General features: G+C 43.2%; 1 protein-coding gene and 1 long non-coding RNA gene across 2 annotated transcripts in view; one reads left to right on the top strand and one right to left on the bottom strand.

The window, feature by feature from the left end:
- The window catches only part of LOC135511775 (uncharacterized), a 136719-nt gene that overhangs the window by 108319 nt on the left and 10114 nt on the right, over nucleotides 1-18286 (bottom strand). The gene's annotated exons all lie outside the window — the stretch shown is intronic.
- On the top strand, nucleotides 3449-17348 carry LOC135513210 (beta-1,3-galactosyltransferase 2-like). The gene is made up of 2 exons (XM_064936014.1): nucleotides 3449-4211; nucleotides 14926-17348. The coding sequence occupies exon 2, from the start codon at nucleotides 15323-15325 to the stop codon at nucleotides 16622-16624; it is 1302 nt and encodes a 433-aa protein (XP_064792086.1). The 5' UTR covers nucleotides 3449-4211; nucleotides 14926-15322; the 3' UTR covers nucleotides 16625-17348.

The following is an 18286-nucleotide window of genomic DNA, read 5'->3' as shown; positions in this document are numbered from 1 at the left end:
TATTGTCTGAAAAGAGCCATACCTCCTCTGACCTTATGTTAGTAAAAACTGAATTAGTGCTTCTACCCAGGAAGACACAAGGCTCAAACAGGTGGATTAGAGCTCCAGAGGAAGAAGACACTAAAAAAAGAAGCTGATCTAAAAGCTGTTGTCGCTACGTTTATTCATACAATGCCTCAGATATGCTAGTGGGGGGAGTCCATAAATATATATTTTTTGTTCAATCTAGATTAACTGTTGCTAATTGAAGATACTGTATAATGCACATTTAAATATGTAGCCTAATGTTGAGTTGCAACTGAGGCAGCTTCATGTGTAATTTGAATGAACAAATAAGATCAACCAAATCAAATAAATGACCAGAACGTGACTGCTCAGCAAGCTGGTGTGTGTCCATAGCATCTGCTGAGTTGGTACGTCTTCTAATGTACAACAGCCTATGTGAGCATTTATGTGAAAGAAACAAGCTATAAAGAAAGTGTGAGAGCACCTGTGTGAGAGTGTAATGCCCGAGTGCAGACAGTTAATGATGACAATTTAAAATGTTGATAAGCTAGCTGTTTCCATTGGCCAGCCAAGCCAGACGCATCCAGGAAGTCACCTATCTAATAGATGCCACATGATATTAATGCACCGAGGCACTGCCTGTAACCTAGCAGCTAAGGAGCAATCAATCACCCACACAGCATTGCTTTCTTCTGATAAATACCCTCTCCCTGGCCAGGTAGCAGGACTACTGGGTAGGTTAGTATTTTTTGTCATGAATATTGTTCTGGAGGCAGCTCTGCAGAGCAGTCACAGCAACAAAGTCATAAAACATAACCCTAACCTTAACCACACTGGTAACCCTAATGCCTATCCCTAACCTTAAAAAGCTTATTTTTGTTTTCATTAATTCTTTTACCAAAGACTCCATTTTGAATTTGCAGCTGGCCCATCTAATGGAAATCACTCAATTCTGCCTCCAGGACAAGATTCATGCCAATAAACGTCAACCTGCAGTTAATGATCTCCAAAGCAGTGCTGTCAACCAGAGGCCTCCTATTAATAATTTAGTCCCTCCACCATGCCGCGGAGATACCTTACAATATTTCCAGTGTTCCTTTGGCCCAGTGCCACTGCAGAAACCTACTCCTTGTGGCTCACTCACTTTACAGGGAGAGGATCCCATCTGCATCACACCGCTCTCCTGTAGACCAGTAGGCTACTTTACTGCACCACAGAGTTACTGTACGTGAAGAATCATGCAACGACGGTTCACTAGGTTGTCAAGTTGTAAAATGTGTGTGAGGAAACAAAGATGTGTTCGATTTTTACTTATCCATGAACAGTAGTGTTAATAAGATTGGTTGTGCTTCATTGAGGTGCTGCATGAAGTTGATATGGTGTGGTTGTCTGTCTGACTGGGTTCAGGGGTGTATGATGGAGTAAAGGGAGAGAGGAGAAGAGAGGTGACAAAGAAAATAAAATAAAAGACAGAGACAAAGGTGATGATAGCAGAGCAACAGTCCATCACACAGTATAGGAACTCCCTTTCTCAGAGCAACAGTCCATCACACAGTACAGGAACTCCCTTTCTCAGAGCAACAGTCCATCACACAGTACAGGAACTCCCTTTCTCAGAGCAACAGTCCATCACACAGTACAGGAACTCCCTTTCTCAGAACAACAGTCCATCACACAGTATAGGAACTCCCTTTCTCAGAACAACAGTCCATCACACAGTACTGGAACTCTCTTTCTCAGAACAACAGTCCATCACACAGTACAGGAACTCCCTTTCTCAGAACAACAGTCCATCACACAGTACAGGAACTCCCTTTCTCAGAGCAACAGTCCATCACACAGTATAGGAACTCCCTTTCTCAGAACAACAGTCCATCACACAGTATAGGAACTCCCTTTCTCAGAGCAACAGTCCATCACACAGTATAGGAACTCCCTTTCTCAGAGCAACAGTCCATCACACAGTACAGGAACTCCCTTTCTCAGAGCAACAGTCCATCACACAGTACAGGAACTCCCTTTCTCAGAACAACAGTCCATCACACAGTACAGGAACTCTCTTTCTCAGAACAACAGTCCATCACACAGTACAGGAACTCCCTTTCTCAGAACAACAGTCCATCACACAGTACAGGAACTCCCTTTCTCAGAGCAACAGTCCATCACACAGTACAGGAACTCTCTTTCTCAGAGCAACAGTCCATCACACAGTACAGGAACTCCCTTTCTCAGAGCAACAGTCCATCACACAGTACAGGAACTCCCTTTCTCAGAGCAACAGTCCATCACACAGTACAGGAACTCCCTTTCTCAGAGCAACAGTCCATCACACAGTACAGGAACTCCCTTTCTCAGAACAACAGTCCATCACACAGTATAGGAACTCTCTTTCTCAGAGCAACAGTCCATCACACAGTACAGGAACTCCCTTTCTCAGAACAACAGTCCATCACACAGTACAGGAACTCCCTTTCTCAGAACAACAGTCCATCACACAGTACAGGAACTCCCTTTCTCAGAACAACAGTCCATCACACAGTATAGGAACTCCCTTTCTCAGAGCAACAGTCCATCACACAGTACAGGAACTCCCTTTCTCAGAGCAACAGTCCATCACACAGTACAGGAACTCCCTTTCTCAGAACAACAGTCCATCACACAGTATAGGAACTCCCTTTCTCAGAACAACAGTCCATCACACAGTATAGGAACTCTCTTTCTCAGAGCAACAGTCCATCACACAGTATAGGAACTCCCTTTCTCAGAGCAACAGTCCATCACACAGTACAGGAACTCCCTTTCTCAGAACAACAGTCCATCACACAGTACAGGAACTCCCTTTCTCAGAACAACAGTCCATCACACAGTACAGGAACTCCCTTTGTATCCCAGCATTCTAGCCTGATGATTCTAGCCTGATGATTCTAGCCTGATGATTCTAGCCTGATGGTTCTAGCCTGATGATTCTAGCCTGATGATTCTAGCCTGATGATTCTAGCCTGATGATTCTAGCCTGATGATTCTAGCCTCATGTACTATGCATAAACATATGGAACTTTCTGAATCCCTTAGGTCTGTGTCATCTGAAACATACGGATATATGGAAATATAACAAACAAACCAAACAAAGAGTTCATTATTCATTGACTAGTAATTAACACAGCGTACAGATTTGACCCTGTTCCTGTTTTTCTTTCATATTTGAAAAGATCCTCAAAGGTTTTGCACAACACTGAACATCACATCTGTAATCATAAAACCAGAAACCACTGGCAATTCTCTCTAGCTCTCTTTCTCACTCTCTCCATCCACCAAGCCCACACAGTTCAATCGCTTTTTTTCACTCAGAGAAAGGGGGATGGGTTGGTAAGGGGAGGACGGACAGAAGGGGGGAGTGAATTCTAAGTGGGTCACGTGGGATGCCCCCCCCCCCCCACCTCCTCTGCCTCCATACTACAGCGGCTGATTCTCCTCCTGCTGCAAAACAACGAAGCAGAGCCGGGAGGAGAGGACAGGAGCTGGACAGAGAGAGGGAGAGAGAAAGTGAAAGGAAGAGAGAGGGAGGAGTGTTTTCTTCCTTGAGACTCAGGATCATGTTCTTCTGCAGCCATTTTCAGAAACCATGAGTGCTCCCTCCCTCTCTGTCTCTCTCCGTCAGACTGCCTAGCAACATGCGGGACTAGCCACAGTACTATCAACACAGCTCTGCTGTCTCTTACTGCTTTCTTTTAGCGGAGCATCCTGACAAGAAGACATGCACACCGGAGCAGAGAACGGAAAACACAAGGCAAGGTGAAGGATTCCGTTTTATTTTCGGACACATTGCAAAAGGGAAGTGGGGAGAGGAAGAGAGACAGAGCGAGAGAGAGAGAGAGACCATTGGAGAGATAGGAAAAAAGAGAGGGGGGCTGTAGTGCATAACTGAGACCAAGGATCAAGAAGAGGAAAGGGGAGGAGGAAGAGAGGAGAGAAAGAGCCCTAAATCCGAAAGGCTTGGTGACGCAGAGGAAGAGAGGAGATGACGGAGACTCTGGAATGCACTGTGACAGATGGACGGATGTTACGCCAACAATAATCCATTAGGCAGACAGGGTGAAAGAGTACATTACCCCAGATTCCAGAGAAGAGGAACAGTGATGGCGTACCGAGTGTGCCGACAGACGGCACCAGCAATCACACAGTCCGTCTGCCAGCTGCAGGAGGAGGTATGTACAGTACTACATGTTTCATCAGCTCTGGCACTCAACCTCCCCCTATCCAGTCTTCTCTTTCCATCATCCTCCTGTCTCTGTCCCATCCTCCCCTCTCTCTCTCATATCCATCTATCCATCCTCTTCCCTCAGCAAAGCCAGGCTTACAGCTCTGTTGTTTCCAGACCTCTCAAAAACATTACCTGGCTGATCCAATGATTGATGCTGGCACGCCAGGCAGATCTCATTGATCCAATTCAATTAACACTGTCTCTAACCCCATGCATCATGTCCATCCCACTGACTGGGAAGTTGGCACACCAGCCCAGATGCATCGGGAAAGCTAATTGCTGAGGTGGATATTTAAAATGCATGGGGTTTGGCTCTTCATGGGGCGGTCCCCTGGACTATGAAACTTTGATAGGATCTCCTTTTTAAAGCACATCGTGAAAGACACACACACACACACACACAGCCCAACACAGTAGTTTAACTGATGAGACACACACACAGCCCAACACAGCAGTTTAACTGATGAGACACACACACAGCCCAACACAGCAGTTTAACTGATGAGACACACACAGCCCAACACAGCAGCTTCACCTGCATACCATTGCCCACCAAACAGTCCAACACAGCAGTTTAACTGATGACACACACACTGCCCAACACAGCAGCTTCACCTGCATACCATTGCCCACCAAACAGTCCAACTCAAATCACGTATTTTCTGTACTTCACATAATTCTTACCGAGCGTCACCCATTCTGAGGGTTTGCTGTATAACTCAGAACTACTAATACAGTATCACAATATCACAAAATCCCTCCGAGTTGCTACGTTCTGAATATGATTTGATAAGCAGGCATCTGATATGACGGTGAGTACATTAGATAAGGGTTTGTGTGCAAGGAGGCTCGGGTGGCCTGGCCTAGATTTGACCAGCGCCTCGGCCATGAAGTGTAGAAACACCCGGTCTATCCAGTAACATTGACCCATTCACAACCCTGTCTATCCAGTAACATTAACCCATTCACAACCCTGTCTATCCAGTAACATTAACCCATTCACAACCCTGTCTATCCAGTAACATTGACCCATTCACAACCCTGTCTATCCAGTAACATTAACCCATTCACAACCCTGTCTATCCAGTAACATTAACCCATTCACAACCCTGTCTATCCAGTAACATTAACCCATTCACAACCCTGTCTATCCAGTAACATTAACCCATTCACAACCCTGTCTATCCAGTAACATTAACCCATTCACAACCCTGTCTATCCAGTAACATTAACCCATTCACAACCCTGTCTATCCAGTAACATTAACCCATTCACAACCTTGTCTATCTAGTAACATTAACCCATTCACAACCTTGTCTATCCAGTAACATTAACCCATTCACAACCTTGTCTATCTAGTAACATTAAACCATTCACAACCCTGTCTATCCAGTAACATTAACCCATTCACAACCTTGTCTATCTAGTAACATTAACCCATTCACAACCTTGTCTATCCAGTAACATTAACCCATTCACAACCTTGTCTATCTAGTAACATTAACCCATTCACAACCCTGTCTATCCAGTAACATTAACCCATTCACAACCTTGTCTATCTAGTAACATTAAACCATTCACAACCCTGTCTATCCAGAGAGAGTGAGAGTGAGAGGTCTTCACCAGATCCTCCAGGTCCATTGAATGGTGAAAGAGAGTGAAGGTGTACATTTACCAGCACCTCATATTAAAAGAATCCTCAAGCTTAGTCTGCAATTCCCAGGACATTCCTTATGTTAAGAAAATGGAATATCTTAATAGGAACCTAGGAACTCAACTGACAGAGGACAGAATGGAAAACTACAAAGGAAGCTGAGTAAATTCAATCAGACTCAAATACACCCCACTGGGCAAACACTGGTTGAATCAACGTTATTTCCACGTCATTTCAATGAAATGACATGGAATAAACATTAAATTGACGTCTGTGCCCAGTGCTTACAATAGACTTACAATACTTGAAGGTGGCTGTAAAGGTTGTTCCGCTCTAAAAGGATGATGGTAATAACAAGCCACTAAGTTATTTATAACCATGACAACAGATTAAAATCAAAGCCTTTATATGTGAGAGCGAAGGAGTCTGAGGGTACAGCATGAGATTTCACTAATTCCTTTAGACCCGTTCTGGAGCAGCCACACACACACACACACACACACACGAAGGGAGATGAAGACTTTCGATGGTAGTTTAGTTATTTCTGTTAGAAGCCAGCACCGGATGGAAAGACCATTAAAGCTATTCTTAGGAACAACGTCATGTTCCAAAGCGTGTGTTAAAGTTTAGTGTTAAAGTTTAGTGTTAACTGTGTTAACTGCTCAATGCTTTTGCCTCGGACTGACTCTGGATGTAACAATTGGAGCATGCAGCCATAGCATTGTGTTACAGTCTTAGGGTTCTATTAAATCAGATCCACTTTAGCCGACATCCGCATAGCACTTGTTTTGGTGATGTCGGAGGTGGAACTGTGTTAGAGCTGTCAAATCCAGAAGAGGCTCCTGGCATTATACCTAAAGCGGACATTGCGATTGGCTGCACGGAGTCACATGAACAGAAATTCCATGCAGCCTTGTTTATAAGTTGGAACACTGGAATGTGAGATGTAATCCAATTTGACCAGCCTGATCACTAGAAATAGACTTTGAATTCCAGATGTTTAAAAACGTCCTGAGAACGTAGATATAAAAAGATAAGAACAATGATTGGCCAGCACTGGGCGAACCAAAGTCCGAACCATAACCACTCAGAATGAATACCTAAATGGTTAACATTTAACACTGTAACAACGCTGAATTAATGCATCAAAAATAGACGTTCATCCATAATATGTCGGATTTAGAAAAGGAAACTATTAGATCTTGTTGGATTTTATTTTTATTTAACTAGGCAAGTCATTTGAGAACAAATTCTTATTTACAATGACTGCCTACCCCCGGACAAACCTGGACGTCACTGGGGCAATTGTGCGCCGCCCTATGGGACTCCCAATCACGGCCGTATGTGATACAGCCTGGATTCAAACCAGGGACTGTAGTGATGCCTCTTGCACTGAGATGCAGTGCCTTAGACCGCTACACCACTCGGGAGCCCACAGGATTTGACAGCTCCAACACATCAGCAATGCGGTGTGTCATCTATCGCCGGTTAACTTCTGATCTGATTTAATCTAGGCCTTAACGTGTACACATATTGGAGAATCGTGAGAACGCTTTATCAAAACACATATCCCAGTAATGGTTTTATGTACCTGCGAATAGTAGGATTTGTGTCTTAAAAACAAATCGAAGTCTGGTTGAATGATCAGCTGGGCGGATGTCAGCAGTATCTGTCTGGTATACAGTCAAATAAAACATTTACTGTCCAGAGACCTTTGTTTTGCCAGCATCTTTGTTTGGGCCTCTATATACAAACAGCACGCAGCTCCCTATTAAATATCAGAAGGCCTTTGAAAGAGTGCCAATGACAACTATGAAACAAAGAGCGATCGATACTCTGTCGAGGCTTGCAGTTATCAAATCAACGTTTATTGGTCACGTATACAGATTTGAAAGTGTTATAGCAGGTGCAGTGAAATGTTTGTGTTACTAGCTCCAACAGTGCAATATAATGTATTGTGTTACTAGCTCCAACAGTACAGTAGAATGTATTGTGTTACTAGCTCCAACAGTACAGTATAATGTCTTGTGTTACTAGCTCCAACAGTACAGTATAATGTCTTGTGTTACTGGCTCCAACAGTACAGTAGAATGTATTGTGTTACTAGCTCCAACAATACAGTATAATGTATTGTGTTACTAGCTCCAACAGTACAGTAAAATGTATTGTGTTACTAGCTCCAACAGTACAGTATAATGTATTGTGTTACTAGCTCCAACAGTACAGTAGAATGTATTGTGTTACTAGCTCCAACAGTACAGTATAATGTCTTGTGTTACTGGCTCCAACAGTACAGTAGAATGTATTGTGTTACTAGCTCCAACAATACAGTATAATGTATTGTGTTACTAGCTCCAACAGTACAGTATAATGTATTGTGTTACTAGCTCCAACAGTACAGTATAATGTATTGTGTTACTAGCTCCAACAGTACAGTAGAATGTATTGTGTTACTAGCTCCAACAGTACAGTATAATGCATTGTGTTACTAGCTCCAACAGTACAGTATAATGTATTGTGTTACTAGCTCCAACAGTACAGTAGAATGTATTGTGTTACTAGCTCCAACAATACAGTATAATGTATTGTGTTACTAGCTCCAACAGTACAGTAGAATGTATTGTGTTACTAGCTCCAACAATACAGTAGAATGTATTGTGTTACTAGCTCCAACAGTACAGTATAATGCATTGTGTTACTAGCTCCAACAGTACAGTATAATGTATTGTGTTACTAGCTCCAACAGTACAGTAGAATGTATTGTGTTACTAGCTCCAACAATACAGTATAATGTATTGTGTTACTAGCTCCAACAGTACAGTAGAATGTATTGTGTTACTAGCTCCAACAGTACAGTAGAATGTATTGTGTTACTAGATCCAACAGTACAGTATAATGTCTTGTGTTACTAGCTCCAACAGTACAGTATAATGTATTGTGTTACTAGCTCCAACAATACAGTAGAATGTATTGTGTTACTAGCTCCAACAATACAGTATAATGTATTGTGTTACTAGCTCCAACAGTACAGTATAATGTATTGTGTTACTAGCTCCAACAGTACAGTAGAATGTCTTGTGTTACTAGCTCCAACAGTACAGTATAATGTCTTGTGTTACTAGCTCCAACAGTACAGTATAATGTATTGTGTTACTAGCTCCAACAGTACAGTATAATGTATTGTGTTACTAGCTCCAACAGTACAGTATAGTGTATTGTGTTACTAGCTCCAACAGTACAGTAGAATGTCTTGTGTTACTAGCTCCAACAGTACAGTATAATGTATTGTGTTACTAGCTCCAACAGTACAGTATAATGTATTGTGTTACTAGCTCCAACAGTACAGTATAATGTATTGTGTTACTAGCTCCAACAGTACAGTATAATGTCTTGTGTTACTAGCTCTAAACAGTACAGTAGAATGTATTGTGTTACTGGCTACAACAGTACAGTATAATGTCGTGTGTTACTAGCTCCAACAGTACAGAAATAATGTATTGTGTTACTAGCTCCAACAGTACAGTAGAATGTATTGTGTTACTAGCTCCAACAGTACAGTAGAATGTATTGTGTTACTAGCTCCAACAGTAGAGTATAATGTATTGTGGTACTAGCTCCAACAGTAGAGTATAATGTATTGTGTTACTAGCTCCAACAGTACAGTATAATGTATTGTGTTACTAGCTCCAACAGTACAGTATAGTGTATTGTGTTACTAGCTCCAACAGTACAGTATAATGTATTGTGTTACTAGCTCCAACAGTACAGTATAATGTCTTGTGTTACTAGCTCCAACAGTACAGTATAATGTATTGTGTTACTAGCTCCAACAGCACAGTATAGTGTATTGTGTTACTAGCTCCAACAGTACAGTATAATGTATTGTGTTACTAGCTCCAACAGTACAGTATAATGTATTGTGTTACTAGCTCCAACAGTACAGTATAATGTATTGTGTTACTAGCTCCAACAGTACAGTATAGTGTATTGTGTTACTAGCTCCAACAGTACAATATAGTGTATTGTGTTACTAGCTCCAACAGTACAGTATAATGTAGTGTTACTAGCTCCAACAGTACAGTATAATGTATTGTGTTACTAGCTCCAACAGTACAGTATAATGTATTGTGTTACTAGCTCCAACAGTACAGTAGAATGTCTTGTGTTACTAGCTCCAACAGTACAGTATACTGTATTGTGTTACTAGCTCCAACAGTGCAGTATAGTGTATTGTGTTACTAGCTCCAACAGTACAGTATAATGTATTGTGTTACTAGCTCCAACAGTACAGTATAATGTATTGTGTTACTAGCTCCAACAGTACAGTAGAATGTATTGTGTTACTAGCTCCAACAATACAGTAGAATGTATTGTGTTACTAGCTCCAACAGTACAGTAGAATGTATTGTGTTACTAGCTCCAACAGTACAGTAGAATGTCTTGTGTTACTAGCTCCAACAGTACAGTAGAATGTCTTGTGTTACTAGCTCCAACAGTACAGTAGAATGTATTGTGTTACTAGCTCCAACAGTGCAGTAGAATGTCTTGTGTTACTAGCTCCAACAGTACAGTATAATGTATTGTGTTACTAGCTCCAACAGTACAGTAGAATGTATTGTGTTACTAGCTCCAACAGTACAGTATAATGTATTGTGTTACTAGATCCAACAGTACAGTATAATGTATTGTGTTACTAGCTCCAACAGTACAGTATAATGTATTGTGTTACTAGCTCCAACAGTACAGTATAATGTATTGTGTTACTAGCTCCAACAGTACAGTAGAATGTATTGTGTTACTAGCTCCAACAGTACAGTAGAATGTCTTGTGTTACTAGCTCCAACAGTACAGTATAATGTATTGTGTTACTAGCTCCAACAGTACAGTAGAATGTATTGTGTTACTAGCTCCAACAGTACAGTATAATGTATTGTGTTACTAGCTCCAACAGTACAGTAGAATGTATTGTGTCACTAGCTCCAACAGTACAGTATAATGTATTGTGTTACTAGCTCCAAAAGTGCAGCAGAATCTCTTGTAAACACAGTAGAAATACACACAAAAAATGATCACGGCAAGAAATCAGGAAATAACAACCCACAGTAGATACATTACATTCATGTGTCAGAATCCACAATATAAATACGTGGTGTGTTGAGACAGTATATCATTTGGACAGAAAATGGGATGTTCAGTAGTAGGTAAATTAGGATGAGCTACGAGGATGGCCAACTCCAGTCCTCAGGGGCCTGATTGCTGATAATAAATCACCATCAACATATTGCACTATGAACTTTGATACGTTGGAAGACTTGTGTACAATGTTAATCTTTGATCTCAGTTTGGCTGTCCAAGAAAATAAAAACTAAATATAGAATATTTGGACATGTAGGCTTTGGTATTTAATTGCATATCGCCATTAAATGGTGGCTAGCATTAGCATTAGGCTTGGTGAGATTTGAGGCGCGTCAGTCACTAGCTGGATTCTAATATTTTCATGCAGTCTGAGATTATTGACCGCAGTGGAACAACTGGGGCCTCAATTAGCACCGCTGTAACTAATTGACTAGCATGGAAGTGACTGTGATGGGAGGCAAGGAAATAAATTAAATGAATGGAGTGGCACGTTCAGCAGAATGACTGGGATGCCACTCAAAGGGATGCCTGGCTGGTGTCTGACGATGTGAAATTGTCACTGGATTAGACAACAGTGTAGTCATACCACATACAACAAGTCAACATCTCTCCTATGGATAGAGTCTGTGTGCGTGCATGTGTGTGCGCTCCCGCATATGTGGGTGTGTGTATGCATGTGTGCGTGCGCACTCCCGCATTTGGGTGTGTTTGTTCCAGCATGTGTGTGCGCTCCCGCATTTGGGTGTGTTTGTTCCAGCATGTGTGTGCGCTCCCGCATTTGGGTGTGTTTGTTCCAGCATGTGTGTGCGCTCCCGCATTTGGGTGTGTTTGTTCCAGCATGTGTGTGCTCTCTGCATTAGCCTCCTGATAATTAGGTCCATGTATAGGCGACAACAGAAACCTTTGGAGCGTTGGATTTGCTCTGATGTAAAGTCTGTTAACCTTTAAAGCAAAGCCAGCCATGGCCCCCACTCATTCTGCTGTAATTGCCAGCGCAGGGTAAGCACATTCTGCTGAAAAGGTTAGCGTGCACCCATCCCACCCAGTCATCGTGATGAATGGGCAAACACTCCAAGAAAATGAAAATTGGGACGAGTGTGGTTGGCGTTTTCTCTCTCTGTCTCTCGCTGTCTTTCTCTCTCTCACAGCATCACACATCATAACACAAAATAACACACAGTTTTTTTGGCGGAACACAACAACCACTAATAAACAAACCGAATGGAAGACAGAAAGAAACGGAGCTGTTTGTGTCACAATTGTATGGAGAGAAATGCCGCCTCCTGCCAGTATCTGTCAGCACATTTGAGTGTGTACGTGTGTGCAGGAGAACGTGTGTGTGTGTACTGTATGTGTGTGTACACAAAGAGAGAGAGAGAGAGAGCTGGCAGGGAGGCCTCTCTCCAGGCAGGCAGAGAGGCAGGCAGGCGAGGTATTGATAAGCTGGAGGTGGAAGGTGAATGGCGGGTGAAGGCTGTTATTGCCGGCGGCTGACTGGGGCTCCAGCAGCACTGCTTGCTGGACCCTGAAAATTCATTTTGACAGATGCGTCTCCTCCCCGGCTGGTGAGGCGCAGAGCAGTGGGGGGCTGATGGCACAGGCTCACCAGAGCGGCTCAGAGTAGTGTTAGCCAGCATCATGTTGTGCAAACCAGCAATTTATACTTCCGCCTCTGGCATTAGACCCGGCTGATGATATGCAAGAGGCCCCCCTACCATCCTACCATCCCATTCAACCTCCATCATCACCAGTCCACAAGCCCTAAGGAGTTTACATACCAGACATATGGATCATTTTACTGCCTTGTTACAGCTAGTGTTTACCTGCTTTTTAGGCCTCTGAAACAGTCCGCGGAGACAATGGGTACTCGGCTGTTGATATGTTGGCCCCACTACCACCTATGTCTGCATTCACCTTCCCTCCTCACCAGTCTAGCTGTCTGGAGTTTTCATACATACGTAGCTAGGCTTCATTTTAAAGTCCAGCTGTTGATTAGTTGGTAAATATTGAGAAATGATGTACCGTAATAACAATGTAGTTGGTTCTTCAAAGAATTCCTCAAAATAGGGAACTAAATGATGTCGAACGGAACACAGCTGGTCATTATTAAATAATTACTGTTTTACTGCCATTTTAATTATGGGTATGAGACTATAAATAAAAACACAACTCAAATTATCAGAAGGTGGTTGCCAGTACACAGCCACACCCTACACACGGACATGCACCCAGACGTGCACCCAACAAGTACTGTATACAACTCCCTGAAACACACGTGTAGTACCATAAACAATTACAACACACAGGCACACACTCACACTTCCGCTCACACTCACGCTCACTCACACGTACGTTCACGCTCACACACACACGTACGCTCACACACACACACACGTACGCTCACACACACACACGTACGCTCACACACACACACGTACGCTCACACACACACACACACGCACGCACGCACACACACATCCCTCTGTCTGTCTTCCCCACTAGCATCTACACCCTATCGGCCATTGCAGTCGTCTTGGCATCTATTTTAGATTTAGTTTGTCTTAAAATACCTTTTAGTCTTAGTCACATTTTAGTAATAAATCCTTTGTAAGTTAGTTTTAGTTATTATCAGTAGACTAAAACTCGTGGACAATTTTGGTCTAGTTTTAGTCATAGCCATTTTAGTCACATAACAGTGCATTAATAAATTATATATAACCTATAACTTCCATCGTACACATTCAGATAGTAGGCTTAGACGGACAAGGCTATCTCCACATATACCTTAGCTAACAACATTGATATAGTGGCAGATTGTAACCATGCCAGACATAATTAACCATATAGGTAAAAGCCTTGGCTACAGGTAATACAATTTACAGCTCTGATTTTCTCCCTATCATAACCAGTGGGTAGATAAGTGTTTCCCTTGAAAATGAGAGAATTTCAGCTTTACAAAATGATATTACTGTACTGCTAATATTTAACAAATAGCATTCGTTTTCCCATAGGAAAAAAGCAACTCCAACTCGCATTTGCGGACAACAGGGCAAGAGCGGCAACACAGATGAATGAATAACAACACAGATGAATGAATAACAACACAGATGAATGAATAACAACGCACATAGGAATATAGAGCTTCTTATGTGATCAAAGAAACAATCTCCTACATGAAAGTAAGAGAAAGAGTAAACATTGTTTCTAGTTGAGGTTAGCTAAAAGTAAAGTTTCCTGGCTTCGCATCAGTTCAAACGATTGACGAGTGACTGAAGTGACCGCCTGGGAGCTGTGTGGGAGATTCTGCGTGCTTCTGATTGGACCAAACAGATGAAAAGGACCGTCATATGAAATTCTCGTCTCACATTTAACGTTATCGTTATAGTTTGAGTCAAGAAAAATAGGATGTTGACAAGTATCTTTCGTCATAGTTATTGTGTACGTAAGATCTCACATTATTCAATCCGTCTTAACACACTATCCATTAACAATCTACCCCAGGCAGGGTGGTTAGAATGCAGACAAGCCATGTGGAAGTGAGTGTCAGGTTTTGTTGCGCTCAGGAATCTACAGAAATAAACAACAAACAAGGCTGTTACCATGGTGAATGCCATAACATTATACTGTACATTACTCCTGCAGTGCAGCAGAGGTGTTTTATATTTGAATAGGCAAGTCATTCTGAATGACTTTGATCATCCATCACTAAGAATAGATGGAAAATGCAGAGATACAACACAACATCAAAGCTGAATGATTTTAAATAAGCTTTGCTCTTCCTCATGGGAATATAGTCAGATCTCTACAACTTAAACAATTGACAATTCTGAACATTTGCCAAGCCTGTTTCTCTGTTCTTTCTTCCCAGATAAGAGAGGTGATCCACTGAGGAGGTGACTCCAATCTCTGATCTGAAGGAGCCCAGACCTGGAGCATGATCCTGGGTGTGTCTGCAGAGTCAGTGAAGAGCCTGGGTCCTGCCTCCATGGCCACAAAGTCAGCACTGTCCTAGCTCTGCCACGGGACCCAAGCATCCCACTGCTGGCTCCGCGAGGGGCCTCAAGTATCCCCTTGCTCGCTCTGCCAGGAGGCCGTGTACAGTACATCCCGTACTAGCTCTGCCAGGAGGTTCACTCCCACGTGTCTGCCAGCTCAGATAACCCTCTGGCTATTGGCAAACACATGTTTGACGTGATCGAATGTGACCGCCGCCGTGCCATCCAGAGCAGCAGCAGCCCCCTGTTCCCTCCGCCTGCCGATTCACCATGCAGTGGAGACGTTGGCACTACTGCCCCATCAAGATGACCTGGACCGTGAAGCGCTCGCTCTTCCGGACCCACGTGGCGGGCCTCCTGTCCCTGGCCCTCCTCTTCACACTCTTTCTTTTTTTCAGCCACCAGGACTGGCTGCCGGGCCGGACCGGAACCCGGGACAACCCCCTGGCCTACACCGTCAGGGGCTTCCGCACGGCCAGGGCCGAAGCAAACCAGAGCCTGAGTCTGCGGAGCCTGTGGAAGGAGACGGGCTACGTGCCTCCCAAGCCCCATCTCAACATCAGCTCCCAGCAGCCTGAGGGTGGAGGTGGTGGAGGAGCCATGATGGGCGTGACGGGACTGGAGAACTCAATGAGTGCCAACAACAGTTTACAGCAGGAAATGGGAGTGGGAGGGAGGCTCAATGCCCAGCCCTATCGCTACATCATCAACCAGCCCTTCAAGTGCAGAGACAGAACCCCATTCCTGGTGCTGCTTATCGCTGCAGAGCCAGGCCAGGCAGACGCCAGGAATGCCATCCGGCAGACATGGGGCAACGAGAGCGTGGCCATGGGCCTGACCTTCGTCCGACTCTTCCTGCTGGGTTTGGGGCGTAGCTCAGACTCGTACACCCAGACAGCCATCGAGGAGGAGAGCCGGGTCCACAATGACATCATTCAGCAGGACTACCAGGACACATACTACAACCTCACCATCAAAACCCTGATGGGCATTAACTGGGTGGCCAGCCACTGCCCCCAAGCGCGCTATGTCATGAAGACTGACAGTGACATGTTTGTCAACACGGAGTATCTCATCCAGAAGCTGCTGAAGCCAGAGCTTCCGCCCAGACAGAGCTACTTCACTGGCTATCTGATGAGGGGCTACGCGCCCAACCGAAACAAGGACAGCAAGTGGTACATGCCTCCTGAGCTGTACCCTAGTGAGAGGTACCCCATCTTCTGCTCGGGGACAGGGTACGTGTTCTCCGGAGACATGGCGGAGAGGATCTACCAGGCATCTCTGAGCATACGGAGGCTGCACCTGGAGGACGTTTACGTTGGCATCTGCCTGGCCAAGCTGCGCATCGACCCCACGCCGCCGCCCAACGAGTTCCTCTTCAACCACTGGAGGGTATCCTACTCCAGCTGTAAGTACAGCCACCTCATCACCTCCCACCAGTTCCAGCCCAACGAACTGGTGAAATACTGGAACCACCTGCAGAGCAACAAGCACAACGCCTGCATCAACATGGCCAAGGAGAAGAACGGGAAGTATAGACACAGGAAGTACCACGCAGAGAGACCTCAGTGAGGATGCCTCTACTTCATGTGGAAAGGGTATGGACAGGAAGAGGACATGGGAAGGAAGTGGACTAGAGGAAGGGCTGGGTCTTGAAAGGGCATGTAAAAGAGAGCTCAGCACTATACACTACCTGGGAAAGAGCACTGTGTTTTTGGTATTGTGTACGGTCGATTAAAACTATTTTTTTTATTTGAGAGAGATGTTATGTATTGTAAACCTGTTGAAAACTCTTTTTAAAAAAGGGCAGTGAAGTGTCTATGTGCAATATGAAGCATGCACAACGCGAAAGAGAGAAGGCTAGTGGTTGATGGGGTTTTGTTATGCAACAGATAGTTCACTTTAACTGTTGGGCCAAATCTATCAAAGACCTAATTAATGACATAAAGAGTATTTACATGGGATGGGAAAGGGGAAAGAGAAATCTATCACATTACTAATAACTACTACCACTACCTACAAAAAAATAATGAATATATTTATGATGTGGACATGTAATGCTGCCCTTTTTCTCAATGTTTACTTTACAGAATGATCATCAAATACGAATTAAAAGGGGTTACCTGTCAATATGCCATATATTTGTATTTACAACCAAGGTGAAAGCACTCAGAATCAGAACTGTCGGAAATGACTGAGATTGTATTTTCTAAAGCTTTACATTAGTAAATATGGGGAGTCTGCACTTCAGTAAATGTGCAATGAATTAAATAACAATTAAATGTATTCAATTCTTGAGGTTTCTTTTGCGTTTCTTGTTGGGTAACTAACACCTTAGTTAATAAGGCTGCCTCTTCCATTCACCAATATACGACAACTCTTTATTTGACCATTTCGTAGTCGCCATCCATTTGTCAGAGTCAAAACACTCCAGGATCCGAATCCAACGGGGGAGAAAGAAATTAGTGCCATACTGTATTCTCTCATTCTCTTACCCCAAGAGAAGGAGGAAAAAGTCCAAGTCATAACAGTTACATTTTATTAGTACTGAAGACACACTCATAGAGTTTACTCCAGATGGGCCAGGACTGAGAGATGTTCTGTACCGTGCAATAGTTAGGCTACGTATTAGATGTCTACATGCTCCACTGCTCAGGGTTAGCTGTTAAAAGAGCACACATAACTGGTTGAATTGGTTGACGACTTGGAATGGCTCCCATACGAACACAATAATCTACTTAAATGAATGCATAGCGAACTGGAGCTATCGGCAGACTTCATTGCACATCTGTCCGTCTGGTTTTAAATCAGCCATACATTTTTGAGTAATTTTGTTTATGGTGCTAAGTTCACAAAGCAATGTAATAACGATACATTATATTTTAAACCCCTTTTATTAGTTGATCCGTAAATCTATGCTGATAAAATGCAATCAATCAGACAATGTTTACTGACTGAAACAAAAAACACACATTTGGACAATAATAAATAGATGTATTATTTTGTAAATATAATTATTTTTGTAATTATATGTACTAATAGTACCAGACTTCTGATCACCTGATATATCGTTGTTAAGAAAGTATACAGTACGGCACCAGAAAGACATCTGACAAACATCTTTCCCTGTGATCTGCCTGACCACCGATTTAAAGCACACGTCCTTTAAGCCAGCACAAGAGACAAGAAAGACCATCCTCGTCTGAGAAAGAATGTAATTCCAGCGCTGTGCAA

The sequence above is a fragment of the Oncorhynchus masou genome, chromosome 24, assembly GCF_036934945.1.
Source record: "Oncorhynchus masou masou isolate Uvic2021 chromosome 24, UVic_Omas_1.1, whole genome shotgun sequence".
In the NCBI taxonomy this organism is placed as follows: domain Eukaryota; kingdom Metazoa; phylum Chordata; class Actinopteri; order Salmoniformes; family Salmonidae; genus Oncorhynchus; species Oncorhynchus masou.
Note: the sequence above shows the minus strand (reverse complement) of the source record. Positions and strands in the feature narration are given on the sequence as shown.

Coding starts and splice junctions, on each gene's coding strand:
- LOC135513210 (XM_064936014.1), top strand. CDS start 15,323: ATGCAGTGGAGACGTTGGCACTACTGCCCCATCAAGATGACCTGGACC.